General features: G+C 58.0%; 3 protein-coding genes across 5 annotated transcripts in view; all 3 read right to left on the bottom strand.

Annotated features, from left to right (window-relative positions):
* Positions 1-400: 400 nt before the first annotated feature.
* Positions 401-2,490, bottom strand: PPIA (peptidylprolyl isomerase A). The gene is made up of 5 exons (XM_040087768.1): positions 2,337-2,490; positions 1,347-1,377; positions 1,148-1,236; positions 804-976; positions 401-699 (listed from the first exon to the last, which is right to left on the bottom strand). Exons 1-5 carry the CDS (start codon positions 2,403-2,405, stop codon positions 564-566), a joined length of 498 nt encoding a protein of 165 aa, XP_039943702.1. The 5' UTR covers positions 2,406-2,490; the 3' UTR covers positions 401-563.
* A 457-nt stretch (positions 2,491-2,947) lies between these two features.
* Positions 2,948-9,751, bottom strand: ZMIZ2 (zinc finger MIZ-type containing 2). The gene is given in 20 exon segments (XM_040087845.2): positions 2,948-3,635; positions 3,747-3,959; positions 4,079-4,254; positions 4,334-4,578; positions 4,695-4,763; positions 4,945-5,012; positions 5,091-5,248; positions 5,410-5,515; positions 5,591-5,801; positions 6,270-6,414; positions 7,017-7,188; positions 7,263-7,328; positions 7,420-7,593; positions 7,670-7,924; positions 8,006-8,198; positions 8,283-8,353; positions 8,355-8,486; positions 8,575-8,689; positions 8,900-9,021; positions 9,710-9,751. Coding segments are annotated over 19 exon segments (2,727 nt in total). The 5' UTR covers positions 8,950-9,021; positions 9,710-9,751; the 3' UTR covers positions 2,948-3,527.
* A 1,111-nt stretch (positions 9,752-10,862) lies between these two features.
* Positions 10,863-25,862, bottom strand: part of OGDH (oxoglutarate dehydrogenase) — a 31,744-nt gene continuing 16,744 nt past the window's right edge. For 2 of the 3 annotated variants that reach the window (XM_040087639.2, XM_040087638.2), the window contains exons 5-23: positions 23,247-23,362; positions 21,975-22,129; positions 21,410-21,556; positions 20,867-20,957; positions 19,811-19,990; positions 18,646-18,774; positions 17,915-18,094; positions 16,124-16,276; positions 15,348-15,450; positions 15,004-15,132; positions 13,933-14,083; positions 13,714-13,841; positions 13,447-13,625; positions 13,227-13,298; positions 12,646-12,768; positions 12,024-12,096; positions 11,422-11,585; positions 11,162-11,316; positions 10,863-11,078 (exon numbers count right to left, since the gene is read on the bottom strand). In XM_040087639.2, the coding sequence (XP_039943573.1) occupies positions 10,958-11,078; positions 11,162-11,316; positions 11,422-11,585; positions 12,024-12,096; positions 12,646-12,768; positions 13,227-13,298; positions 13,447-13,625; positions 13,714-13,841; positions 13,933-14,083; positions 15,004-15,132; positions 15,348-15,450; positions 16,124-16,276; positions 17,915-18,094; positions 18,646-18,774; positions 19,811-19,990; positions 20,867-20,957; positions 21,410-21,556; positions 21,975-22,129; positions 23,247-23,362 (2,549 nt within the window). In that variant the 3' untranslated portion in view covers positions 10,863-10,957. Of the gene's footprint in view, positions 11,079-11,161; positions 11,317-11,421; positions 11,586-12,023; positions 12,097-12,645; positions 12,769-13,226; positions 13,299-13,446; positions 13,626-13,713; positions 13,842-13,932; positions 14,084-15,003; positions 15,133-15,347; positions 15,451-16,123; positions 16,277-17,914; positions 18,095-18,645; positions 18,775-19,810; positions 19,991-20,866; positions 20,958-21,409; positions 21,557-21,974; positions 22,130-23,246; positions 23,363-25,747; positions 25,793-25,862 lie in introns of all 3 variants that reach the window. The other variant, XM_040087637.2, reaches the window with a different exon arrangement.

The following is a 25,862-nucleotide window of genomic DNA, read 5'->3' as shown; positions in this document are numbered from 1 at the left end:
GGTTGCCCTAACAGGAAGATCGCAGGCTGCAGCTCTCCCTTACTGGGAACACTGGGATACTCATCTTCCCACGACATCCACACCAGCTCTGCCAAGTGTCACCTGTTGAAACACTCCCACAGGGCACTGCAAGGTGGGTATCACTGCCCCTCCCATACTTCCAAGAGCAGGGCAGCGGGTAAAGGAACAGAACCCTTCCCCATCTGAAGCACTGAGGACCCCCATGGATCAGTTCAGTGCCCAACCAGCCTAATCTCTTCACTCTGGATCCTACTAGGGACCTGGTGTAACTACCTGGTTGGTAGGGGTCCTCCTATCCACTCAACACCTTTTTCCTCCCCCACCAGTACCAAACCCTGCCCTCCCCAGCTTGGGGACAGAAGGCGACTGCTATGGTGTATGTAGTTTAACTCGTTTTATTTAGACTTGAAGGTAACTGCGGCCCAGTGGGACCGTGACCCAGTAGAAACGCAGCAGTACATCAGGACTGGGGTGGGAGCTGATGAGCAGCAGGCTGTAGTGCCCAGGCTGCCCAAGGAATGGTCAGTTGGTCAGAGAAGGGTTTATGAGAGCTGTCCGCAGTCAGTGATGGTGATCTTCTTGCTCGTTTTGCCATCTTTGGAGCCACAGCGCTCCATGGCCTCCACCACATTCATCCCCTCCTTGACACGGCCAAAGACGACATGCTTGCCATCCAACCTGCCGGAGAAGCACCAGTCACAGGTGGTCCCTGATGCCCCCCAACAGAGAACATCTGCCAGATGCAGACCCCCAAGCTTCTCCTCCCACAGCCCATGACTCACCACTCAGTCTTGGCAGTGCAGATGAAGAACTGGGAGCCGTTCGTGTTGGGGCCAGCATTGGCCATTGACAGGATACCAGGGCCCGTATGCTTCAGGATGAAGTTCTCATCTGGGAATTTCTCCCCATAGATGGATTTGCCTCCAGTGCCATTGTGGCGCGTGAAGTCACCACCCTGTGAAAAAGCAGCATTTCAGACCATGGGTGCAGAAGAAAACACTCCAGAACTGGATGCACGCATGAGGCAGAACCAACCTCCTACCCTAAATCTGCCAGCATCCAACTCCAAAATCCACCAGATCACCTCACCCACCCACCTACCCGCTGCAGCAGGAGCACCACGCACCTGGCACATAAACCCAGGAATGATTCTGTGGAAGCAGGACCCCTTGTAGCCGAATCCCTTCTCACCAGTGCTCAGAGCACGGAAGTTTTCTGCAAAGGAAATAAAACCCCACCATAAACAAATAGCTTTATTTTTCATGAGTTCAGGACAGTACTAAGGCTTGGTGCAGTTGCAGTGGAGTCAAAGTTACTTTACCAACCTGCTGTCTTCGGGACCTTGTCTGCAAACAGCTGTGAAGACAGGAAAGACATTTGTCATATCTGGGCTGGTGACTGGCCACTGCCTCCCACTCCCCGAGGCCACTTCCAGCCCAGGGACCCCCTCTGGGTGGCAGCTTCTCGGCCGTGCCAGCAGCTCTAGATCCCTCCCCGCTTCACACGGTTATCTGCAAGCTCTGAACTAACAGCTGCGGCATCGCGCGTCTCACCAGTGGGGCAGAGAAGCGTTCGTTCCGCTGGCCTGGATTAAATTAAACATTAATGTGCCTGAAGCCTTCCTGGGCGGGGCGTGCGCGCCGCCTCGCAACGCTCCAGGACGATTTTGGGCTGGATGCGCCACCCGTGCGGGAGCGCGGCCCCGAATCTGCAGCAGCCGCGGCGCCCGGAGCAGGCCCAGCCATGCCAGGGATGCTCTGCGCCCCGGGAGGGGTGACAAATACTTTGCCCTCCAGCGACAATCCCGCGGCGATCGGGTTGCCGGGCACGCTCTGCCAGCATCCCCAGACTCAGGCAACATTGCCCGGGAGCTCGACACGGCTCATCCCGATGCTCCGGGGGCCCTGCGATAAAATGGCGGCGAAGCAGCCACAGCCGCGACCCGCAGTGGGGAGGAACTGCCGCGCCCCCCGCCTCCCCCCCCCCCCCCTCCCCAGCCCCGGGGCGGAGCGGAGGCGCGGCGGGAACACGGCGGTAAGCGAGGCCAGCGGTAACGGGGAACCAGCGGTACCGCACCAGGTGCGTAAGGACTCCCGCGGGCGATGGCGCGCCCTGGGTTGGCATCGCCCCGCCGCTCCTCGAGCTCCCCGAGCGTGACGCTGCGGGGCCCTTTGTTCGCCCCGCCGGGCAAGGGGCGCCGCGGCCACACCAACGCGCCCCCCGCCGCGCACGCGCGCCGCTTGCCGGGCCCCCACGCCCGGCAAAGAAATGGCAACGGCGCCCCCCGGCCCTCCCCAGTCTCCTCCCGCGCCCACCTCGAAGGTGACGCGACCCAGGGGCTCGCCATTGGCGGCGATGTCGAAGAAGACGACGGGGTTGGCCATAGCGAGACACGAGCAGGATAGCAGTCACTCGTCCGTGCGGCGGGCGCGGCGCAGCAGAAGGAACGCAGCCCTCCGCCGCCCCTTATATAGGGTCGAGAAGGGCCCACCTCCCCCGCGGCGCCGACCAACGGCCGCTGGTAGAGTGGCAGAGTGGCAGGGCAGGAAACCAATCGGCGAAGCCGCGTTTGAAAGAGGGGGAAGGGGGGAAAAAAGCGCGGGCGGGGCGGAGGCCGCGGTCCGGCGTTGGGCAGGGCGCGGCGCGCATGCGCTGTGCGGAGAGCAAAGAGAGGCGGCATGGGGCCGCGGGGGGCGGCATGGGGCGGGAGCGGGACCGGGACCGGCGTGGGGACGGCGGGCGCGGCATTGGGCCGCCGTGCGGGGCGGGTCCGGTGGAACGGCGGGGATGCGGCGGCAGCAGGGCGTGCAGGGCTTGGAGCCGCCGGAGCTGCGGCCCAGCCCTGGCAGCCTACCGCCCAACGTGGGGAGACACCCGATTCCCCTCCTCCGCCGTCGGACTACAGCACCGCCCCGCCGGCCCCGGTTAATGATTGACGCCTCAGCTCCGGCTCACCGCCCGGCCGGGCCGCCGCATCTCGGGGATGGGGCAGGATTCCCTCGCTACTCGAGGCACACCCTCCCCGCACTGCCCACAAAGAGGGCTGGGTACCCCCCGCCAACCGAAGATCTCCCCTGCTTGCCCGGAGAGGGGTCGCGGGGCCAGCCCCATAGCAGGATGACAAAACATGGGGGGAGACACGTGACCCTGCAGAAGGATCCTTTAATAGCCATCGGGGACATACAGGGCAACTCTGCGCAGGGGCAGCGGGAGCTGAGCTCCGCACCCCACACCAGACCCGTGCGGTGTAAGGGGCAGCAGCATTTGCACAATGATAGGGGGGGCACAGGCAGCCCTGCAGTGATGCACTTGCCTTTAAATATGGGGAGTCTCAGGGGAACAGTAGTGTTTCTACACTATGTACAGCCTTGTGCTTCTTGGGGGGCTCAGCCCCTCTGTCCCATCGAAGCCCTTTGAGAAAGCCCCCGCTGTGGGGGGACCCAGCTCTGCAGCGGGCAGGGGCACATAGTGCTGCCCCCCAGCCCCAGAAGGGGGGCGAGGATGGCTCAGTTATTCTCAAAGAGGGAGAGGAGGTCATCGTTGCTGCTGCTGGGGAGGTCGGGGGGCCCCAGGTAGGAGAGCAGCTCGTCAGGATTCGTCAGCTCAGGCAGGAGCTGGGGGGGACAGTATGTGATGATCAGCTCCCCACAGCTTCTGCACCCCCCTGCAGCAGCTGGGGTCCTGAGCCAGCAGCAGGACCCATGTCCACTCCCCTGAGTACTCACGTCGAGGGTAGGCTCTGAGCCATCACCCGCCGCAGCCATGCTGGGTGCGGTGGGGAAGACGAGGTCGGCAGCGTGGGCCGGGGGTCCCAGGGATTGCCGTGCCACTGCGCTCCGGGCGTGCAGCGTGGAGGCTGGCTGGCTGCCCGAGGGAGTGTTGTGCAGCCCCGTCTGCACTGCAGGGTGGGACAACTCCATTCGTCCCAGTGGGGGAAGCTGCGGAGTTGGGGGAAAGAGCACAGCCGTGAGACGCTCCCTCCCCTGGGACTCCCCAGCTCCCCCACAGTGAGACACTGGGACTTGGGGGGTGTCCCTGCACCCACAGCCCAGCTGACCTGTGCAGGCAGAGGGGGCACAGGAGACTTCTCAGGAGCCAGAAGGCTGCCTGGGATGTTGGGCTGGTAGGAGACGGAGGGGGGGCCTGGTGTGAAGTCACTCAGTGTTGAGGTGCCAGGGACACCAGGGGCAGTAAAAGGCTCTGGGAAGCCCCCAGGACCCAGAAAGCTGGAACCTGTGAGAGGAAACGGGGCAAATTGGGGGACACACACAGGGATGGGACTCAGTCCTGTCCCCCATGGGTCCCCCCATACCCGGGGTGCCGTAGTCAGTGGCAGCCCCCGCTGGAGGTTGTGACAATGCTGGGAAGGGCACAGAGCCAGGCCCCAGAGCCGCAATCATCTCCATGATGTTGGGCAGCACCATGTGCGCAGGACTCAGTGTCCGGCACCGCTTCAGCACTGGCCCCTCTGGTTCCTCCTTGATGTGGACATCAGGTTTGATAGGGACGGGTTTCCAGCTGCAGGTCGGGTCGATGGTGATCTCCTCATGTTCTGAACTGGGGGGAGCAGAAGAGCAAGGGGAGGTGAGGTTGGGGGCACTGGCTGCACAGCCCCTCAGGGGTGGCACAGGACCAGGCATGGATGGACAGACAGCCAAATGGAAGACACTTACTTCTGGATGTAGATCAAGATGCCCAGCATGTACTGGTCAACCTCCAGCCCCTCCAGCAGGGCTGTCTTACTGCAGGCAGAGTGAAGGCAGGGGGAGATAAAGCAACCCTCACCAGACAGGAACTTCCCCCTAAGGCAAGAACTAATCCTCTCCCAGAGCAGGAAATATATCCCCCACACGTAGTGAAATACACACCCATGCCCTGCAGGCAGGGACACCAGGGCATGGCCCCACTGCAGCCCCAACTCACTTGCAGACAGGACACCGCCATGTCCCTCTCTCGCAGTTGAGCTGCAGGTATGACTCCAGGTCAAAGCACTGTGGGGGAGAGCAGCAGCTGAGATGGAGGAGGCAGGATATTGGGTGGGGGATATTCCCAATCATCACCACCTCTACCTGTATGTGCCGGCAGTCATGACCCCTGGCTGGAAGTTGGATCCTCCGGAAGGTGATAGGGCACTTGAGGGACACCTTGATGGCTGTCTGCTCCACGCCGTCCTCACCATTGGGCCCTGGTGTCCCCGGGATGGTCCCACTGCTGAAGTTCCGCTTGACTGGGAAGGTGGGGACGAGGGCCACCAAGGGTCAGAACCAGGACACTGGGATGGGGGCGGCACCGTGGTGGTACCTGGGCAATAGTGCACCATCACCCCCATCCTGCTGTGGCCTTCCTGCCACGGTGCATCCCCTGAACCCCCAGGACCCAGGTGCTCACTTTTGGTGATACAATGCTCAGCGGGGAGCAGCCGCTTCTTGATGAGCCCCTGCAGCACTGAGCGCACCGAGGGCCGATGCACCAGCTGCAGGACGAACAGGTGGGACTGTGGAGAGATGGGAGGCTGAGCTGTGGCCCCAGCCACCACCCTCCCTCTCCTGGTACCCTCCTGGTAACTCACACAGCAGCAGGCGGTGACAGTGATCTGGATAGTGTTTCTGCCGGGCTGGCAGACGTGCTTCAGGTAGAGCGGCTTGTGGGAGGTCTTGTTGTCACCACGCTCAATGGTGAGTGGCGTGGCGTTGACGCTCACCTGCACAGAGGCCGGCCAGTTGGTGTTCATCTGCCGGTCCTCGTGGTGGTAGCACTTGAACTGCAGCTCCAGGTCAGGCCTGGGGGCAAGCAGGGTGTGGGCCAGGGGGCGTGTCCACACATGTCACCACACCATGCCGCTCCAAGCCACACAGAACCACACAGTGCTAAGCCATTCCATGTTGTACCATGTCATATAGCAGTGAGACAAACCCCAACAGTACCACAGCATAGCACTGTCCCAGGCCACACCACGTTCCACCATGCTGTGCACTGCAAAGCCATGCCCCAAACCACCATGGTGTGCCACAGCATGCTGAACACCGTGACACCATGCTGAACTACGGTAAGTACAGCTGCACCAAGCCACATTTTGCACCATGATGCGGGACAGTGCCAAGCCATACCAGGCCACACACCCCCATGCCGCACGGCACCATGCAGCGACCAGCTATGCTGCCCAGCACAGCCCCGCACTGCGTGGTGCCATACAGCACTCCTCAAGCAGCACTGTATGACAGCACAAAAGGTGCCGCAGGGCCCCCTACCTCATCATGAGGGTCTTGTAGACAGAGTCACGGAGCTGGAAGACATGGTTGCTGACAGCCAGGTTGTGCTGCAGGCGGAAGGGCTCCAACACCACGCCGTCCCGCACCGGGAAGGTCAGTCGCAACTCCTCGCCGGGGACCGGCCCTGTGGGACACCGCCATCAGGGAAACCGACACCTTCCCCCCAGGGCCTCAACCACACCCTGGCCATACCCCAGTCGCGCCCCGCCCACTGCGCAGGGATCCACTCTGCAGGAAGACCAACCTCCACTACGCGGCCCTGCCCACCCCGGAAACGGCGGCCCCACGCAGGAAGCCTCTCCCACCCAAAGTGTCCCCACCCCTGGGGGCCACCCTTTGGAGGAAGCCCATCCCACTGAAGATTCCTCCTGCTTGCTCCATGAAACCACACCCTACCTAAGCCCCTCCCAATCCAGATGGTCCCACCCTAAAAGCGGAAGCCCCCTACCAAACCAGCATGCCGGATAAAGCCCTGCCCCCAAGGCCACACCCCTTCGACGAGCCCCACCCACTACCATGCCCCACCCTCACAGCAGCCCACCGCCTGCAGCAATTAGCCCTCAAAACCTGCCAGTAGCCACGCCCCCTCCCCTGAAGCCCCTCCCACCCTCTATTTAAAGGGGCAAAGGCCACAGAGCCACCAGAAGCGAGGTCTACACCAGGCTGCTCGAGGCAAGGAGGTGATCTCTGTGAAGTGCCCCCCTCATCCACACCAGGGACACCTACCCGAAGGGGATGAGTGCATGGGGGCAATGCTGGGCTTCATGTCTGCCAGGAAAGGCGACTTGACATCCTGACCAGGGGACGCATAGGCGGGGATGCCACTGCTTGGCGTCATGGGCGGCGTGGGGTTCCCGGCCAGCGGCGAGCTGGGGTACCCTGGCAGCGACCGGCCCGGCTGTAGAGGCAGCATGCACCCTCAGCGTCCAGCCAGGCCAGCACAGCCCCCACCCCACCCACTGCCAGACTCACCCCACTTATGGCTGCTTGGCTGTAGGTGCTGAAGCTGGCGCTCTGCCCGTTGAACTGGTCCGCTGGCTATGGGAGGAGGAGGGTCTCCAGGGGCCGGAACCAGGGGATGACGGACACCCGGACCTCCACCCCTTGCCCACCGTTCCCCCTGTGGTACCTTGTAATAGGGTCCAGCACTGCCTGAAGCGGAGAGGTACTGGCCCATGCTCTGCTGTAGCCTGTGGCCAGAGTATGAGGGGGACGGAGCAGAGGACTGGGGGGCGCTGGGGGCATACTGGGCACCAGCTGCAGTGTACTGCCCACCCTGGAGGTACTGCTGTGCTGGGTACCCCTGTGGGGCCAGGGAGTCAGCACCAGTGGGAAAGGAGGTCACCATATGCCATAGCCTTCACCAACATAGCACTCACCTCACTGGAGTATGCCCGCTTGAGGCCCTGGCGGGGCAGCTGCTGGCTCTGGGGAGGGCCAGGGTAGGCGTGCTGAGGCACTCGCTGCCCACCATAGAGGGGGCCAGTACCAGGCCCCCGCACTGGGCTCATGCTCACAGGAGACACACCAGAGGGGGCCACAACACCTGCCATGCCAGCTGGACTCATGCTGTTGGGGCCACGGGGCCCAGCATGGGGCAGGAATGGGCTGCTGAAAGACTGCCCTGTGCCCATCTGCAGCAACGAAGAGAGAGGAGTCACAGCACAGCAGACGGGGCTGTCAGCTCCTCAGTTCTGCCACAGCCAGGCTCTTACCGCGCCATACTGGCTCAGCTCCTGGCTCTGCTTCTCCTGCAGTGCTGCCACCGTCGCTGTGGCTGTGGCCGTGGCTGTGGCAGCAGCCGCGGCCACAGCAGCAGCAGCTGCTGCCTGAGTGAAATCAGCAGTGGCCCGGCTGGCGTGCGAGGGGAGCCCCATCCCTCCGGGACCACTTGGGCCACCATTGTAACTGGAGAACAGAGAAGCGGGGAAGAGCATGCAGTGGCCCTGCAGCAGGGCACATGCCAGGCCATGAAGTCGGGGCTGATCTTACCTGGCAGGGAAGCTCGGCCCACTGGGGTAGGCATTGCGGCCATAAACACTTGGCTGCACATACCCCTTCCCTGGTGCCCCCCTCAGTGAAGGGCTGCTGTGGCAGGAATGGCGGTGAGCTCATGCCTGAGCTGGTGCCTGCCATACCAGGCAGCAGAGGGGTGCTGGAGCTGCTCCCTCCAGGGCCCATGGGGCTGCCAAAAACCTGGAGGGCACAGTGGAAGGCAGTGGGTCAGGCAGGGGCAGTGGCATCCAGATGCAAGGGGTCCTTGGGGCAAGGGTACTGCTGGTACCTGGCTCTGGGAGGGGTTGCTGACACCCCAGACAGTGGTTACCACAGAGAGGGATCCCGGCGGCTGATTGGTGCTTGGTTGCCAAGGAACAGCCTCGTATGCAAATGAACCATCACTAGAAAGAAAAACAAATTAATGAAGATGAAGGACAGAGGGATTGAGGGACAGAGGGGACTGGGGGATGGAGGGATTGAGGAAATGGAGAGATGAAGCATGGAAGGGAAGGAGGGACAGACAGGGGGATAGATGCATGGATGGAAGGATGGAGGGATGGATGGGACGATGGATGCATGGGTGGATGGAGGGACGCTGCCCCGGCGCCCACCCGTGGGGCGCAGGCGGCAGCGAGGGTTTCATGGGGTTCATGGAGCTCATCAGCGGGTGTGGGCTGGGTCTTCCGAGGCCACGGCGGGCACTGCGGGACGGCGGCACCGTCTGTCACTGGGGCTGCGGGAAGCAGTGGAGCGGCGGGTGAGGGGCGGCCGCCCCAGGAGAGGCCGGGGCAGAGGGAGGACAGCCCCGTAGGCTTCGCGACCCCCCAGCCTCCGCGGCCGGGACTTGGCGTCCGGCCCGCGGCTGGCACGGGGCGCCGGCCGGCACGCGCCGCCCCCGCTCCGGGCCGCCCTCCCGCGCCGTCAGACCTCCCCGGGGCGGCGGGCGCCGGGGGCTTCCCCCGCGCCTGCAGGCGGGGGGAACCAGGGGGACTTCCCGGGGAAGGGACGCGGCCCCCCACCCCCGCCCGGCATTTCACCCCACGGCCCAGGGTATTTCCAGCTGGGCCCGGCAGCGGGGGCCCGCGGGAGCTTTCGGTTCCTCCCGGCGCCCCGGGAGGGCGGCGGAGACGGGGTCGCCGCGAGGAAAGACGCGGAGAGGGGAACACCTGCGGCGAGCCCGCCCCGGCTCCCGGGAGACGCCACCGCGGAGCCACCGGCCCCCGGCGCTTCTCGCCGGCGGTGACAACCCCCTCCGCTCCTTCCCCAGCGGCACGACAGGTACAGGCCCCGGGGCCGGCCCCCCCCATTGCCATGGCAACCGCCCCCACCACCCCCGGCACGGCGGGGGAGGCCCGCGGGGGGCACCGCCAGCCCCGCCCGTCTTCTCTCCCCGTCCCCCCGCCCGGCGCTCCCGCTCTCACCGCGGCGGTGGCCCAAGATGGCCCTGGCGGCGCGGGGCGCGCGCGACTGCGCGGAGGCTGCGCGGGATCTTCAGCCGCGCGCGGCCGCAGCTCCGCGAGGGGCGGGGCAGGGCCGCCGCCGCCGCGCACAATGGGGCCGCGCGCTCATCAGTATGCAGGCCCCGCCCCCGCCCCGCCAGGCGCAGGTAGCCGAACGCCGAAGGGTGGGCTGCGGGGGGGGATGGGCGGAGCGCGGTGGAGGGGAGCCGAGTGCGCGCCCCCGTGCGCGCAGCGCCAGGGGCAACGCAGCTCACGTGTGGCAGCACGACGGGCACCGCCACCGCAGCGGCGGGACCGCGAGACGTGCATGCATACGGCGCCTTGCACGCGTGTGCGCGGGTTGCGCGCAGCGACGGGGACCCGCGCGCGCTGCACGGACAGTGCGCGGTGACACCACGTGTGACACACAGCCACGGGTATGGGAGGGGGCGTGGCACGCATACCCCCCCGACCTCCCTCCTGCCTCTGAAAGAGCAGTGCCGCATCGAAAAGCGGTGGGTTCTGGGGACGCAAGACAATTGAGTCCCATCTGGAGTTCCCCACGTGACCCGCAGCCCCCACGGACCTCCCATGGGATGACTAGGTGGGCTCTGGAGATGCCAACAATGACCCCCATGCGGGAGATCACCTCCCTCGTCCCCTACTCAGGATCTCCAATGAGAGGACACGCCACTCAGCTCCAGCCCTGTCCCTGGGAGGGCTCAGAGCTGGGGGATGCTGCAGACGCAGAGGGGGAAAAAATGTGCTCCCCAAGGCCAGGCACAACTGAGACAAGGGCACACCACTCTCACAGCTGCCTGGGCCCTCAGGCTGTGCAGATGCCCTACTTCCCTCCTCCAAGAGGCAGCGGCTGCACAGGGGCAAGTCCGAGAGGAACTGGGAAAAACCTGACTCATTGCACTGGACACCCCCATAGACCTCTGGGTGGCCCTGTCCCTCTTGGGGGGTATGGGACACCCCCAGAGAAGAGCCCCAGGAACCAGTCATTCCAGAGATTTGGGGCGCCATGGCTCCTAGCCCCTGGCAGCAGGCAGCCCCCGGACCCTCATGGTCCCGAGGGTGGCTGCACCAGTGCCACCCTGGCATGAGGCAAACAAGGACTTAGGCACCAGTGTGGGGTTGACAAGATCTGTAGTTGAGGGGGGGAGGCGAGCGAAGGACAGAGAGATGGACAGACAGACAGAGGAGCATGCTGCGCCATGTTGGTGCTCAGGCCAGGTCCTTGAAGGCATCGAGGTTGAAGGCTGTGTCGAGGAGCCGCTGCAGCTCTGTCAGGTGGGTTTTCTTATTGCCAGTGGCAGGGGCAGCTGCTGGCTCCCGCCCTGCATACCTGCCAGGGAGAAGGTGGGCCATGAGAAGGGTCTGTACTGACCAATTCCCTCCCAGCCTCAGAGCCACCCGCTGCATCCTTACCAGACAGGCTTTGCGCGGTTGATGGTGGTGCGAAGCCGGGGTTTGACATAATCATAATAGCCCTGGTTCTTGTGCTCCTCCTGGCACCACACCAGCTCAGCAGCTGGGTATTTCTGGGCTTCCCGCTGGAGAAGGTCAAAGGGGAACGGGGAGAGCTGTGGAGGACAAAGAGTGGTGTCACACAGGGGACATGGGGCAGCATCTCAGGGGCTGCAGAACCCCCAGCCTGCAGGCATGGCGGTGGCCAGGACCCTGCTCACCTGCTCCACCCTGGTGATGGCCACATCGGCCTCCATCTGCCGGGCCTTGCGCTCACGAGTCAGGTCATAATACACCTTGCCGGTGCAGAACAGCACCCGTTTCACCTGCTCGGGGTTCTGGGCCGCAGGGCCACTGTCAGGGATGACACGGAGGAAGTGGGTGCCTGCCAAGGAAGAGAATGGCACCCTGAGCCATAGCAGTTCACAGCACTGTGCCAGCAGCCATTGCACCCACATCCCATGCCAGCCCCTTCCGGGACCCCGAGAAGCAGAGTCAGGACTCTCGGGCAGAGTCAATTGACCCAGGTACAGGTGTAACTCCCACTACTAACTCCCATGCCACTTGGGGCAGCCAAATCCCAGCAGCAAGTGGCTGCTGATGGAGGAGATACCGCTGAGCCCAGTCTCCCAAGGGTGCCAGGCTCAGCCCTAATGAGGGCGGGGGGGCTCCCTTGTGCCAAGGAGAAGGCCTTGGCCTCACTCGACAACTCTCCAGCATGGGGAGGCTGCTGCCAGACAGACTTTACCCAAGGCCACAGGCTCCTGCCCTTCACCCTGCAGAGTGGCGCAGGGGGGAACACAGAACTCTGTGCTGCTTGTACCTGGCAGCATGTCATCAAAGCTGGAGCGGGCTTCAGGGTGGCGCAGCAGCGACTTTGGAGTGAAGATTATCAGCTGGAGTAGGGGATAAGAGGCAAAGCAAGGTGGTCAGCCCTGCCAGAAACACCTCCCTGCAAGCCAGTGCTAGAGCAGCCTGCCCTGCCCATCCTGCCTGAGCAAGGGAGCAGCTGCCAGGCAGATTTACTTCTCACTTAGCTGCAGTGCTCTGCCGTATTGGGCACCCACTCCCGACAGCACCAACCATACCAGTCAGGACGTCCCCTGGGGAAGAGGCAGAGGGGCTACCAGGGACTTGTCTGTCCCGTGGCTGGAGCTCACTAGAAGTGGCTAATCAGGTTACATAACAGCTTCTATTGGCTCCAACAGCCCTGACCTCCCCGTGGAGTTTGGGAACAGGATCACAGTCCCTGCAGCCCACACGAGCCAGCAGCTGCACATCAAGTGCCAAGCCAGTCCTGAACACCATGGAGTCCTTGGCCAGGCAGAGGCCAACTGCCCATGTCTGAGGTGCAGGAAGAAGCTTCCCCCAGCCCCATCCCAATCCAGCGGGGACACAGCGTCCTGCCTGGGCACCAAGCTAGGCACGAAGCTGCTGGCACTGACCGGTTTGCGGAAGGGCAGGAGGATCTGGCGCCGGAGAACATGGAAGAAGTTGGCTGGAGTGGAGCAGTTCACGACGATCCAGTTGCACTCATAGAGCTGACGCACATCAAAGTCATCCAGTTTCTGACTCGGCCAGCACACGTGAGGAGATTTCAGTAAACACAAGGTACCTCTTGGCCTTGCGGCTCCAGCAGCAGTGAGAGGAGTGGTCCCCAGCCCTCCCTCCCTCCCTCCCTTTCCTTCCCTCACACAGAGACCCACAGAGACCTGTGAGAGGCTCCAGAGCTGTACCCTCCACCTTGGTCTGGCCATGGGGGTGGCCCCCAACCCCCTCTCATGCCACTTTCAGGACCACCTCTGCCTTGGACTATGCCACAGCCTCAGGTTCCGTCGAGGTCCAGCCTGGGCACCAGGTTCAGGCCCTTTCCCCAAACCCTCTGGGCAGCATGAGACCAAGGAATCCCATGCCTCCTGCCATTGGCTCCCACTGCGCTAAGCTCACATGGGTGTTGCTGCCCTCCACTCAGCCCAATCCAGGGCACAGGAGGGCCAGGTACCACACCATGGGAGCCACCACTCACAGGGAAGACATCAGGATCATCATTGCACATCTGCAGGAATCGTTCCGGGCGAGCAGAGGAGTGCTCGGGACCCTATGGGGACCAAGAAGGAGGATGGTCATTACGGGCCAAGGCAAGCACGAGAAGACTACATCAGGCACTGCCATGTCATGAACAGTGCTCCGTCTGTGCTACTGCTGTCCAGGGTTCTGCCTCCAGGGTGAGCCAGGGGAGTCCTTACCATGCCCTCCATGCCATGGGGAAGCAGCAAGACAATGCCATTCTGCCTGACCCACTTGGCCTGCCCAGGACAGATGAACTGGTCGATGATGCATTGAGCAGTGTTGTGGAAATCCCCAAACTGGGCTTCCCAAAGCACCAGGGCATTGGGACTGGCCATGGCAAAGCCCAGCTCGAATCCTGAGGAATTGAAGAGAAGTGAGAGGGTTGGGTTACCCTTCCAGAGCAGCCTCCCCCTGGGCAGTGAGCACAGGACCTACTCACTCACCCAAGACACCATACTCTGACAGGGAGCTGTTGCAGACAGTGTACGGAGCCTGGTTGGGCCAGAGGTGGTTCATGGGGATACAGATCCTCTTGTCCACATTTTGATCATGCAGGACATGGTGGCGATGGCTGGAAAAGGGAGAAGAGTAAACTTCATTGTCAGCCTTTGGATGCCTTCCAGAAGGGCTGGAATTGCCTTTAAAGCCTCCAAAAGCTTTACCTAAATGTGCCCCTCTCAACGTCCTGGCCACTCAGGCGGATGTGGATGCCCTCTTTGAGCAGGGAGCCAAATGCCATGTACTCTGCCAGGGCCCAGTCAACTGTCCGGTTCTTCACCATCTCCCCACGAGTTTTCAGAATACGGCTCAAACCTGCCGGGACAGGAGCCAGTTCATAGCCAGCATGGGACAAAGCTCCAGCAACACCAGGTTTGTTCCACAACCAGCCCATAGAGTGACAGACTGCAAATGCCATGGGCAGAGGAATGGATTCACCTCTTCTGGAGGGATGACCCATGGATGAGGAATCAGGACTGCAGAGAAGGATCAGCTCCAAAGAAGAGCTATTCCTTGGTTCACTTCCCTTACCCACAGCTCCCTCGTGAACACGTTCTCATGGAGTCTGGGTTAGAAGGAACCTTAAAGATCATCCAGCCCAACCTCTGCCACAGGGGTTTCTTGGACTAGAAGGAACACCTTCCAGTAGACCAAGTTGTTCCAAGCCCTGTCCAACCTGGCCTTGAATGCTTCCAGGGCAGCCACAACTTCTCTGGGAAACCTGTGCCAGGGCCTCATCACCCTCACAGGGAAGAATTCCTTCCCAATATCCCATCTAACACTGACACTGCCCTCCGTCAGTGAGAAACCAATCCCCCTTGTCTTGTCACTCTGTGCCCTGGTGCAAAGTGCTTCTCCATCTCTTTGGAAGCTCCTTTAGGCACTGGAAGGGTCTCTAAGGTCTCCCTGGAGCCTTCTTTCCTCCAGGCTAGATACACTCAGCTCTCTCAGAGTTCCTGCACAGGGGCTCTAGCACTGGTATAATTTTCAAGGCCTCCTCTTGACCTGCTCTAATAGGTCCAGGTTTAGCTTGTTCTGGGGCCCCCAGAGATGGACATGTGCTCCAGGCAGGGTCTCAAGAATGCAGCACATGGGGAGGATCCCCACCCTTGACCTGCTGCCCACACATATTGAAGCAGTCCAATACATCCCTTCCTTCCAGGCCACATCCCAGCCCTATCTCACATCTCTTTGGAACAAATGCCCCATCTGGCACAGCTTTCACAAGCTCCTACCTCCATGGATAGTGAAATCCTCCACTGGCACCGAGCTGGCCACTTGACCAATGTGCGTCAGGTCCTCTTCATTGAGACCAGTGGAAGGGCAGGTCATGCTCCGGGGCTGCCCATCCAAAGTGAAGAAACCTGTTGGAGAAGGAGAAACACCACGCTGCAGGAGATGTACCAGATCCATGGGAAGACCTCAGGTCACAGACACCCTCAAGCAGAGGTAAGGACACCAGGAACAGGAAGAGCACTACTAACCTCCCCTGTGGGGTGGTTTACTGGAAAATCTCTGCCATGGCTCTAGAGAAGCCAGGTGCTTTGCTATGGCTTCCAAATTGCTGCTAGTGCCTTACCTGGCCAAGGTGAGTCCAGCCAGTGCTTGATGTGCAAGATCTTCTCATCCTTGGATCTGGCATGGGCCTCCTCACAAATCTTATCGTACTTGGCAATTTCCTCCTGAAAGGCAGAACAAGGAGGAGAAAAACATTTACAGGGGGATCTTCAAAGAAGGGTGTTGAGCATAAGGACCTCATTGTAAGCTTGCAAAGGTGCTGGAGGGCAGAGGTGGTCCCCACAGCAGGAAGTCCCAAAGCTGCACAGTTCAGCCTCAGAGAGCACAGCCACAGCTGGGACTCATGTATCCCAAGGCATAGTTCTGCTACGCTCAGAGCTGACATCTTGTGTTCAACCCTACTGATGCTGAAAGGCAGTGCCAGCACAAGCAGGGCTGGCAGAGCCTCTGTGTCATGAGATACCCAAGCAGCAGCACCAGGACAGGATCTGCCCCAGACACCTGTGGCCACAGCAGTCCTGAGCACTGGGACCTGCCTGTGCTGCAGTGGCCCAGGGGTGCACGGCCTGTTCCACACTAACCACAAAGTGATCCTTGAACTAGATGTTCCTGCACTCTTCAGAGCCACCTTGGCTCAGAACTCCATTGCTGCCACGTCTGCAGTGTGCGCCCAACCCCAGCACAGCTCTGCCACCTTTAGGTTACAAGCACAACCACATGGTTCCTGTGGGCCCATGTGGGCCCTTCATATGGTTCACACACAGGTCTGAATCACAAAAGTAGTTTTCCGTGGAGATTGCCACCAGCAGTTTTCTTTTCAGGCTCCACAGATGGTACCTCATACTCTGGCTGATTTACAACCCCCTGGGAAATCAGCAGCTCTGCGTATTTCTGCAACACTGGCTTCTGTTTCCGGATCTGTTTGTACATCAGAGGTTGCGTGAACATAGGTTCATCCATCTCATTGTGCCCGTTGCGCCTGTAACAAACCTGCCGGGAAAGGAAAGAGCCTTTGAATGCAGCTGCCTGTGACCTACCACTCCAAAAGCACTTGGGAGCTACCTAGATATCATGGGTTAGCACAGTTCTATTTTCTAGTTAGAGAGACATGTGGAATGTTTTTCCATGCCAGGACGTTAGAATTGCTTTGGAAGGGGAGGACAGGGACCTATCAGAAAGCTAGCCAAGATATTGGCAGCTAGTTTGAGCAGTAAGGATGCCAATGTGACTTTGGAAAGGACATTTAAAACTCTCATCTCTGACAGATTGCTCTCTTGCTTCTGGGTCAGCCATGAAGTAACATCATGGGCGGCGGGCAGGCCTGGATCAGGCCCTGCTGCACTCTGGGTGGCCGGGCCGGGCCCAGCCAGGCCTCTGGGAGCTGCTGCCCGCACAGGGAGGGCCTGGGCTGGCTGAACCTTCTTCTTCCCCTGGCTGCCGGTGTGGGAGAGGGGCAGCTGCAGCTCAGCAGTGCTGCCCCCGTGCTCAGGACTTCGGCAGGGGGGCCAAACCATGGCCCAGCTTCATCACCGCTGGCAGCAGAGAAAGCAAGCCTGCAGCTTCCTAACAACTCTGAGCCAAGCTGCCCTGGATGAGATTGAGGGGTAGAAACAAAAAGGACATCTACCGGCCTCCCCCATCGGCACAGGCCTGCATTTCTTCAGCCCTGCAGCCCAGGCCTGCACCTGGCCCCTGCAAGCCTTGATGGATTTAACCCTTTCCTAGCAACATGAAGCTTCTAAAGCACAACCCTTCCTTGAGAGAGAGAAGAAAGAAAACAAAGGGTACGTAGAACAGACACCACATGAAGTCACTGGATTAGAAGTGAAAGAACTGATGATATTATTGGAATAGGATTAAAGAAGTGGACATTTTAACCAGACTTTTCAGGGGTAAACTACAGAGAAATGGACTGTTCTTTGTGGCATCTTAGTGTTGTTGGGGAGAATGCTAATTCTGATCAAAATTGAGGACTGATATAATTGAGATTTAATTGAGAACTTTAAAGCCCCCGCTCCTGGGTCAAAAGGAGGTCTGAGCCTTTAAGATGAAGAAGTATTCGTAAACAGTACCCCAGATACACTGAGAAGCTTTGCTGATAGAACATCACAGTCTGCGAAAACTCCAGGCGGCTGCAGATATGTGCCAATAAGAGCCACTAGACTATTGTAGCAAACATCTCTATAAAACTCCAGAAAGACTATTCTCCTAAAGCAATGAATGATTATGTGAAACTGACTGAAAATCACAAGTTGTGTCTTTCTATGTTGTTTAATAGGAAAGTTAATAGTTTGTAGGGGGAGGGAAGAGTGTTTTGAAGTTTCATTCTGTTTTAGTTTAAGTTTTCTTTTTCTCAACTTTTTTTTAATTCTTTTAATGTGTGTTAATAAAACTATTTTGTTCACTTTTAAGCTTAAGCCTACTTTGCTTTTTCTCCTAATCTCTCCCTCCCACAGAAAAAGAATAAATACTAAAACCACTACATTAATTGGTGTTTCCACCCGGTTTCATTAAGTTGAAACCATTACACTAGGTCATGTGTGAGGGATAGTCCCAAACAGCCTAGGAGGGACCCAAGCATAGCCCTGGCAGAGTCCCAACTTCAGAGACTTGTGCTACATTTCTTACCAAATCCACCACCACATCCTTGTGGAAGGTGCTTCGCCATTCTGCTGCCACATTGCACACATAGACCACGGCCTCAGGGTCGTCTGCATTGACGTGGAATATCGGCGCGTTGACCACACGGGCTACGTCAGTTGGGTACGGGGAGGAGCGGGCCATCCGTGGGTCTGTTGTGAAGCCAATCTGTAGCAAGTGAGAGGAAACAGGATGAGCACAGGGTTACCAACTGCATTTGGGACATAGCTTTGCTATGCAGCTCCTTCTTTGGACACCGATGTCACAGCTGGCTCAGCGTGAGGCAGCTGCGCTTTGCTGTCCCAGGAAACTGTCCACACAGCTCCAAGCGCAGCTCAGCTGCAGCAGCTGGGCTGTGGATGTACAACCTGCCTGTTTCCTGTGTCTGGACACAGTGGCACATTGCGGTACCTGCTGCAGCTGTGGGGCAGGCTGGACCCAGTGAAACGCCTCTGGTTTCTGTGGCGGCAGATAGGATCAGCCCTGTCAGACCGCACAGACTGAGCATCAGGTTGTATCACCTCTGCACCAGACTGGGCTCAAAAGCTGCTGCTGTTGAGCAGCTGGGTGAGAAGCACCCCTTGCTGACCCCAGGTTATGGCTCCTGCCAGGAACACTGGCAGGGAAACAGCTGCTGCTGGTTCCAGCTACTCCCTGCCCCAGAACCTGCAGAGACAGCTCTGCCAGGGACCCAGAGGCACAGGGTATTTGCTCCTCACCTGGTTGTTGACCACAACATGGACAGTGCCATGGGTGGTGTAGGAGGGAAGGTCGCTCAGGTGAAATGTCTCGTACACAATGCCCTGCCCTGCAAATGCAGCATCTCCATGCAAGAGGATGGACATCACCTGGGAGAGGGGAAGCCATGGTGGTCATCAAGGACAGCAAGCAGGGCATCACCAGGAATGAGCCCAGCTCTCCACCCCATGAGCTTTTAGCATCCCAGAAAGGACAAGGAGCAGTTCATCAACACATCCAATGCTTTCCCAGGGGATGGGAGTGGTATCAGCCATGGCTGACACACCACTGAGCAGAGACTGTGGCCACCAGCCCCTCCTCAGCAAGGCCAGCACACATGGGGCACCCTGAGCAGACAGCAAAACAACACACAGTATGCCCCAGCTGGGCAGCAAGTCCCATTCCCAAATACATACATCCCAAAGCAAAGACTTTTTCTCTCTGGGGGAAGAAGAGAAGAAAGCCCTGTTCCCTCACACTTTCAACCCAGAAGCCCCATGGGCAGGAGTGAGCCCAGGAGCTTCAGAGCAACTGACATTATTTTGTCACCACACCAGGGGCTGGCTGAGGACCCTGCCTGCCAAGTGAGGACAGGATCTGTCTATTTATATCCAGTCCTTGGGATGTAGGAGGGAAGGAAACTCTCACTCTTCTACTTCTTGGGGTTGGAGACAGGTCTGCAATGAATCACACAGCAAACAGCTCCCCACAGCCCCTTCCCACTGGGGTGTGGAGAACTGCCTCCTGTTGCCAGCTCCAGTTTTCCCATTCCTAGGAATGGTTATCTCTTAGTCACACTGAGATCCTGCTGCCAAGCCCTCCAAGGTGTGGTGCTTGGATTGCCTTGGGGTTCCCCTCATGTCCCTGTTTTCCAGTCAGGGGTTCTGCATTTCCTGTGCCCACAGCCCAGCTTAGTCAGTTCAGAGATGAAGAAAGCAGCAGTGGGAGCCTAGGGTGGGCAAGCCCCTCCCAAAGTTATCTCCAAAACCAGAAGGAAAGGATGGGGGAGCAAAGTCAGGATGACAGAATGGGAAGGGGCACATCAAACAGAAAGCAGACAAGTTACTCCACTTTCCCACCAGCCTGTCTCCACCAAAATCCATCCAGCCTAGGCCACTTCACTACACACATTTGAGCAGCACTCACCTTCTTCCCCTCCGTGTCCCCGCAGTAAAACTGCTCTGCCTTAGTCTTGCCTTGAACAACAGGATCAGCTGCTTCCAAATGAGAAGGATTTGCCACCAAGGAAAGGGTGATGTTCCTGTCAGTGACGCGGTTAATCCGCCGGTGGTACATTCCCAGGTGGTACTTCACGTCACCAGAGCCCTGGTGGAGAAGAGAAGAGAATCACCCCCAGGAGCATGAGTGGCTTTTGGGTCATGGAAGGAGACAGAGAGGTGCTGATGCCAAGGCTGGAAGAAGGGAGCATTTTCTGAAGGTACTGCCACAACCAGGCAGGCACTCACTGCAGGAGCTGAACTGGTACCCAGGAAAGCCTGTTCCAGGTGCCAAACCACCACCAACTTTAGACATGCACCCAGCCCATCTAAATACAGCTGAAGGTGTGGGAGTTGAAACAAGTGTGGTGCATTGAGCGAAGATCCTGAATAACAGGTAACGATTCCCTGAGCTCTACCCACACTGCAGCAGCACAGCCATCCCTGTTACCACTCCCAATATGCAGTCAGGTACCCCATCAGGGCACCTCGAGGCTGCTGCCTTCTCAGCTTGAAATTCCACTGAAGGCCATGGCAGGATCAAGCCAGCCCAGCCCAGCTTCCCAAAAGCCAAATCATCCCAGCTTATGATGCTGAAGCTTTGCAGCATGGGTTTACTGCAGTGACAGAGCTGATTTTGGAGCTGATTTTGATCCCCAGATGGGGACCAAGAGCACAAATTAACTTCTGCTCCTGGCCACCTTCCCATCCTCTCAGCATCTACGCAATATGCTTCATGCCCTGGAGAGCTGCCAACAGCCAAGCTTGTGCTGGAGACACCAGCACACATCACCCCCAGGACAGACAAGGACAGACCAGCACTGGCACCTCTACAAAGACCCTTATCACCCAGGTGTGCCTGCAACGTGGAAATCCTTGCAACACCAGTGCCACCGAGTGACGCCAGCCACAATCCAGCCACAGCCCTTGGGGACTGCTCAGGGACAGGCAGGAGCAGCCTGCTGCAGGCAGGGGAGAAGCTCACCTCATCAGCAGCCTCCAGCTTGGAGTCGAACTGGCAGAAGATCTGCTCCAGCTCTTTCCTGATCACGTTGGCAAGAACATTCAGGCGACCCCTGCAAAAGCAAGGCCACTGCTGCCAGCCATTGAGTGCTGATGGTGATTTACAACCCCCACTGCCACAGCCCACACCTCCTGCAATGGCTGTGGGGTGACCCAGAGATGTGAACTCCCCAGAAGGGGTCTGAAGATCCCTCAGCACAGGGTTGGTTTGGCCAACACCACTTCCTACATATTTGCTGTGATGCCCCAGAGTGGGCAGGTGCTGGGATTCCTCCATGATTACGGCTCTGACCACCTGCCCTCTCCAGAAGAATTTACAAAGAAGCTGGAAAGACCCTGATGAGCAGAGAGCAGCCAACGCCTGAGCTCTCCAGCTGAGGTTCATCACCAACCAAGATCAATTAGGTGATGGCAGAAACCAGTGTGCTCTCCAGTACCAAACCCCAGCAGCATCCCCCTGCCTTCTACCCACACCAAGCAGCACCATGGCTTGAGGCGAGGTTACCTGTGGGGCATCCCCATGATCACGTAATCCACTCCCTTCTCACTTGACTTATCAATAATGGTCTTTAAGGCTGGGATCAGCACTTCGCATCCCTCCAGACCAAAACGCTTCTCTGAAGACCATTTTCGATGGAGGAACTCCTCAAACCTAGAAGGCAAAGGGAGGGAGGGATCAATGCCAGGGCTACAGCTGAGGGCAGAAACCAGAGAAGGGACTGCACCAAGGGAGCCACAGCACTGACTGATGCTCAAGCTGATACCATGCAGTGCACAACAGTCACTTCAGTGTCTTCCCACAGAGCTCAGCTGGCCATTTACTCCCATTCCAACACCGTGCTGCACTTAATCCCCATTTTTAGATCTTTTCTTTCAAGAACATCCACATTTTCAGGCTGTTTGCCAGCACCTGAGCCTGCCAGACTGGCAGCTCACTGGCAGTCAACCTGCTCATTAAGCTGATGGCAACAGATGATGTCAAGACGTGACTCAGCTGGTGACTGCATTGCTCTGGCCGGGAGCAAACGTCCTGGTGAAGATATGGAAAAGGTGAAGCCCCCCCAGGGTACCTGGTAGAGCGGACCAGCCTGGCCAGCAGCGTGCGCTTCTCTTCATTGGTGAACTGCATGATGCCCGGGGTCTCAAACTTCTGCCGGATCCACTGGCACTGCTCCAGGTCATTGATGAACATGAACTCCACGCCAATGTGCTGGCAGTATGCCATCTGTTCCAGGGGGAAATAAGGGGCCATCAGACAACAGCCAGGGCTTCAGCACCTCAAACCCCCAAAGGACTGGCACTTGCAGCACCCCACTGGATCACAGGGCCAGGGGCTCTTCATTTCCCCTTTACCCTTTCAGCCAAAGAGCCCCTTCTATACCAGCAGAGACATCGACCCTCATGCTTGGCACCTGGAGGGGGATCCTGGGGAGAACTCAGCTGCCAGCCCTGCAACAGCCCTGCTTTTGGAGCCCTGTTTGAGTCATATTCCCAGGAAAAGGGATGTGGCAGGGCATGTTCCAGGATGCTGCAGGGCAGCATGGACTGTGTATATGACCCAGCATTAAGCTGTTTAATTCCCCTTCCATGAGGGGCCCACAATCACCCCCTCAAGTCCTTTACATCCACCTCAGACGAGAGATTTTCCCTCTTGGTGGCATCACCTGTGAGCAGTCCAAAATCCCACATCACAGGGCCAGGGAGAATCAGAAGCAGCTTGTCCCACAATGAGGAGCCCATTCCTGCAGCTGAACTAAGATGTTGGCACAGTTTTGCTTCTTCCAAGGTCAACGAGTCTCAGCAGAGACGACCTGAGCAGCCTGCGGCATGCCTGAGAGCTGCTTAAGATCAGTCCAAGCAAGGGAGGGGATGAAATTTGGCAGAAAATGGGAACTGCCTGCACGAGCTGGAAGCCCCAGCCCCAGGGGTCTCAAACCTGCACCAAGACCCTCTGATGGATGTCCATAGAGGACAGCAACACTGCTGCAGTGCCTGGAGAGGGGATCACTGGCTTCCAGCCCACTCCTGTGCTCTGCCAGCGCCAGCTGCTGCTTCAAACTGGAAAGCATAGCTGGAGAGGCTTCAAAAAAGGCTATATCTAGCTGCCTGGGGTTTGCTCCACCTTGGGCTAACCAAGTGTGTTGCTGCAATGCAGCAGAAAGCTGGAGGCAATCAGAATGGGTTACTTGAGGTGGCTCTTATGAGTGGGGAGACTGCTGAGAATCAGTTCCCAAACTGAAAATCTTATAATGTGCAGGTTGACCCAGGACTTTCCAAAGACAACCGCTCTGCCCCTGTCCCTGGCTGCATGCAGGTCTGGTATAGACCCCTGCCCACCTCACCTCCAGCCGACGGATGATTTCCCGGAGTGGAAGAGCCGATTCATTTCCACCGATGAAAGTGGTTGTGGGCAAGTGGAAAACTTTGTCGAGGTCAGATTCATCCAGACCATAAAAGCCTGCAGGATTTGTCATGGGTGGGATAAGCAAGAGAAAGAAGGAAGGAAGAGGGATGGGGATACGGTCACACAGAGACCAGGTACATTTGAGAGAGGAAAAGGGAAGGGACAAAAAAAAGCAGCATTAAAAAAAAAAAAAAAGCATGAAGGAGGTTTATATGGATATAAACCAAGCCATAATTAAACAAAAAGACATTGAGCACGGAACAATGAGTTATTATGGAAGGCACCACAGGAAATGAACCACAAAGCAATGTATAAGCATGGAAAAGGGCAATTAAAATCCAGGATGAGTCAGGGAATTTGGAGCCCCAAGAACACAAAAAATACACAACAAGCTATAGCAGTGGGAGAGAAAAGAAAACAGGAATTGAGGAGTCACCGAGCACATCAGAGGTGTCACCACATGGCAGGGAATTAAAAATGGAGAGTCAATACAGAGAAGGAAACAGTTAAAACGGACACAACCAAACAGACAGACCCCAAGGAGGGAGAGACAGAGAGGCAAGAAAGAGAAAAGCAACAGGGCTCTGACAGACTCTCCTGAACAGCTCAGCCCAGGAGCAAGGTGACCAGCAGCCACTCAGGGGTTTGGCTGCCCTGGTACCCTTTCACCCCAATCAACAGCTTTTTAATTAGAACTTTTGCCTAGCTCTGCTCAGCAAACCTCCTCCCTTTGGCATTGGCAGCTGATGATTTGGAGACAGCTCCTACTCATGTTATGGGGGCTGTGGGGAGCTGAGCTGGGTCTGGAGAAGGGTCAAGCAGGCCTCAAGAGCTGGAGATTGGGATTTAGGGCTGCAGGCGAGTCCCACTGTACCTCAAAGCCATCACAGGTGTCTCACTACCCACTGAAGTTCATGGTTGTCTTTGGGGAAACTGAGGCACGGAGGAGGAGGGACAGTGCTGACCTTGCTAAACCGATGCAGAAAGCCAGAAGCAGGTCCAGGAGTTGGAGAGTCCCATAACCCTTCTGAAGCAGGAGCTTGGATTAAGGAGTGGGTCTACAGCCCTGGCACCTCTTTCAGGCTCCTGCTCATCCCTCCCACACTCCCAACAAGACCTGGTCCCAAGGTGTTTCCTAACCCCAGGGCAGGAGCTGCAGAAGAGACACATCCCACTACCCCTCCCAGCTTCCTCCAAACCAGCCCAGGACCCCAGCTGGGGGTTCTTTTAGAGAGGGGATGGAGAATGCCATCTAAACACAGCAGGGCAGTGTAACCCACCTTCCCCAGAGGAATGGGAGGCAAAAACTGGCCCCTTCCTTGAACTTCATCTTAAAAGTATCCCTTGCTGTGTGGTCAGGAATGGACAGTGAGCTGCTGACAGCCCGATCCCCGAAGTATTCAATGCCAGGCTTGGAGTAACCTGGTCTAGTAGACCGGGTAGTATGAAAGGCTCCTTCCAGCCTAGGCCAGTCTGTGATTCCATGATGACAGGAGTCATCATGGTCATCATGCTTATCCCTGTGCAGCCTTGGAGGGTGAGTCCAGAAACTGGGAACACTCCAGTCAGCCTGTAGTGGACACATTCCTGGCTGCCACTGCTGTTCATCCCCTCTGCTGTTCACACAACCCTCCTGGACACTGGAGTCCCAGGAGAGTGAATGAAGCCAGGCCCCAGCAATTCTGCTCTGGAGCTATGTCCAGGAACACTGAACCAGACAGGAATTAAGAGTTTGGCCCCATGTCTCTGGGGCTTCTCTTTGGTTCCCATTCAAAGAGAAATCCCAGAAAGGGACAGCAGGGAGCATCCCAGACAAACTGCCTGTTGAAGGGTTGCAGGGAATCCTCAGTAATTTGCTGAAGCTTGCAGACCTGCAGCACAGGGCTTTGGCTTGTTCTGCTGTGATGCTTTGAAGACATTCTGGCACACTTTGGGGAGTATCAGATTTCACAAGGAGTTTTAGGACATCTAAGCATCTTTGCTTCTTCTTTGCTGCAGCCTGCCAGCTTTGACAACACTCGGTATTTATAGGCAGCAACACCATCGGATGGAGGAAGACAAGGGATGAGCTGCCAAATTTCCCCTGTGACAAAACCAGGAGAAAACAGCTTGGATTTTTAGAAGCCTTGAACCAATGAGGGAGATTGAGGCCTTGAAATATTAATATTCACAACAAAACATGTATTCTAGCAAGCCAGGCATGCAAACACAGTATAGAAAAGGCCAGCAAGGCTCAAACTGATTTATACAAGGCAAAGTGTCACTAACCACACATCTACATCAAGAGTTTGAGTAGAAATTAAAAATAAAACATGTCGCAAAACTCAGGAATGGTGGGAGATGGAAGGGGTCCACTTTACCAGCTCAGTTCATGCCCAGAATAACCTATTCAAAGAGAGTCCTGCACTCCAGAGGGTTAAGGGCTCATTAATTGCATACCTCCTACTGTTAACACTCTCAGCCGCTCCTTGAACACTGTGAGGTCTGGGGGGGCAGGGAGGGGGGTGCAGAAAGGGAGAAGATAGAGAGATGCAGTCAAAGTTAGTAAAAAAAA

Source organism: Hirundo rustica, chromosome 28 (genome assembly GCF_015227805.2).
Source record: "Hirundo rustica isolate bHirRus1 chromosome 28, bHirRus1.pri.v3, whole genome shotgun sequence".
NCBI classification, from domain to species: Eukaryota; Metazoa; Chordata; class Aves; order Passeriformes; family Hirundinidae; genus Hirundo; species Hirundo rustica.
This window is presented reverse-complemented; position numbering and strand designations above follow the sequence as displayed.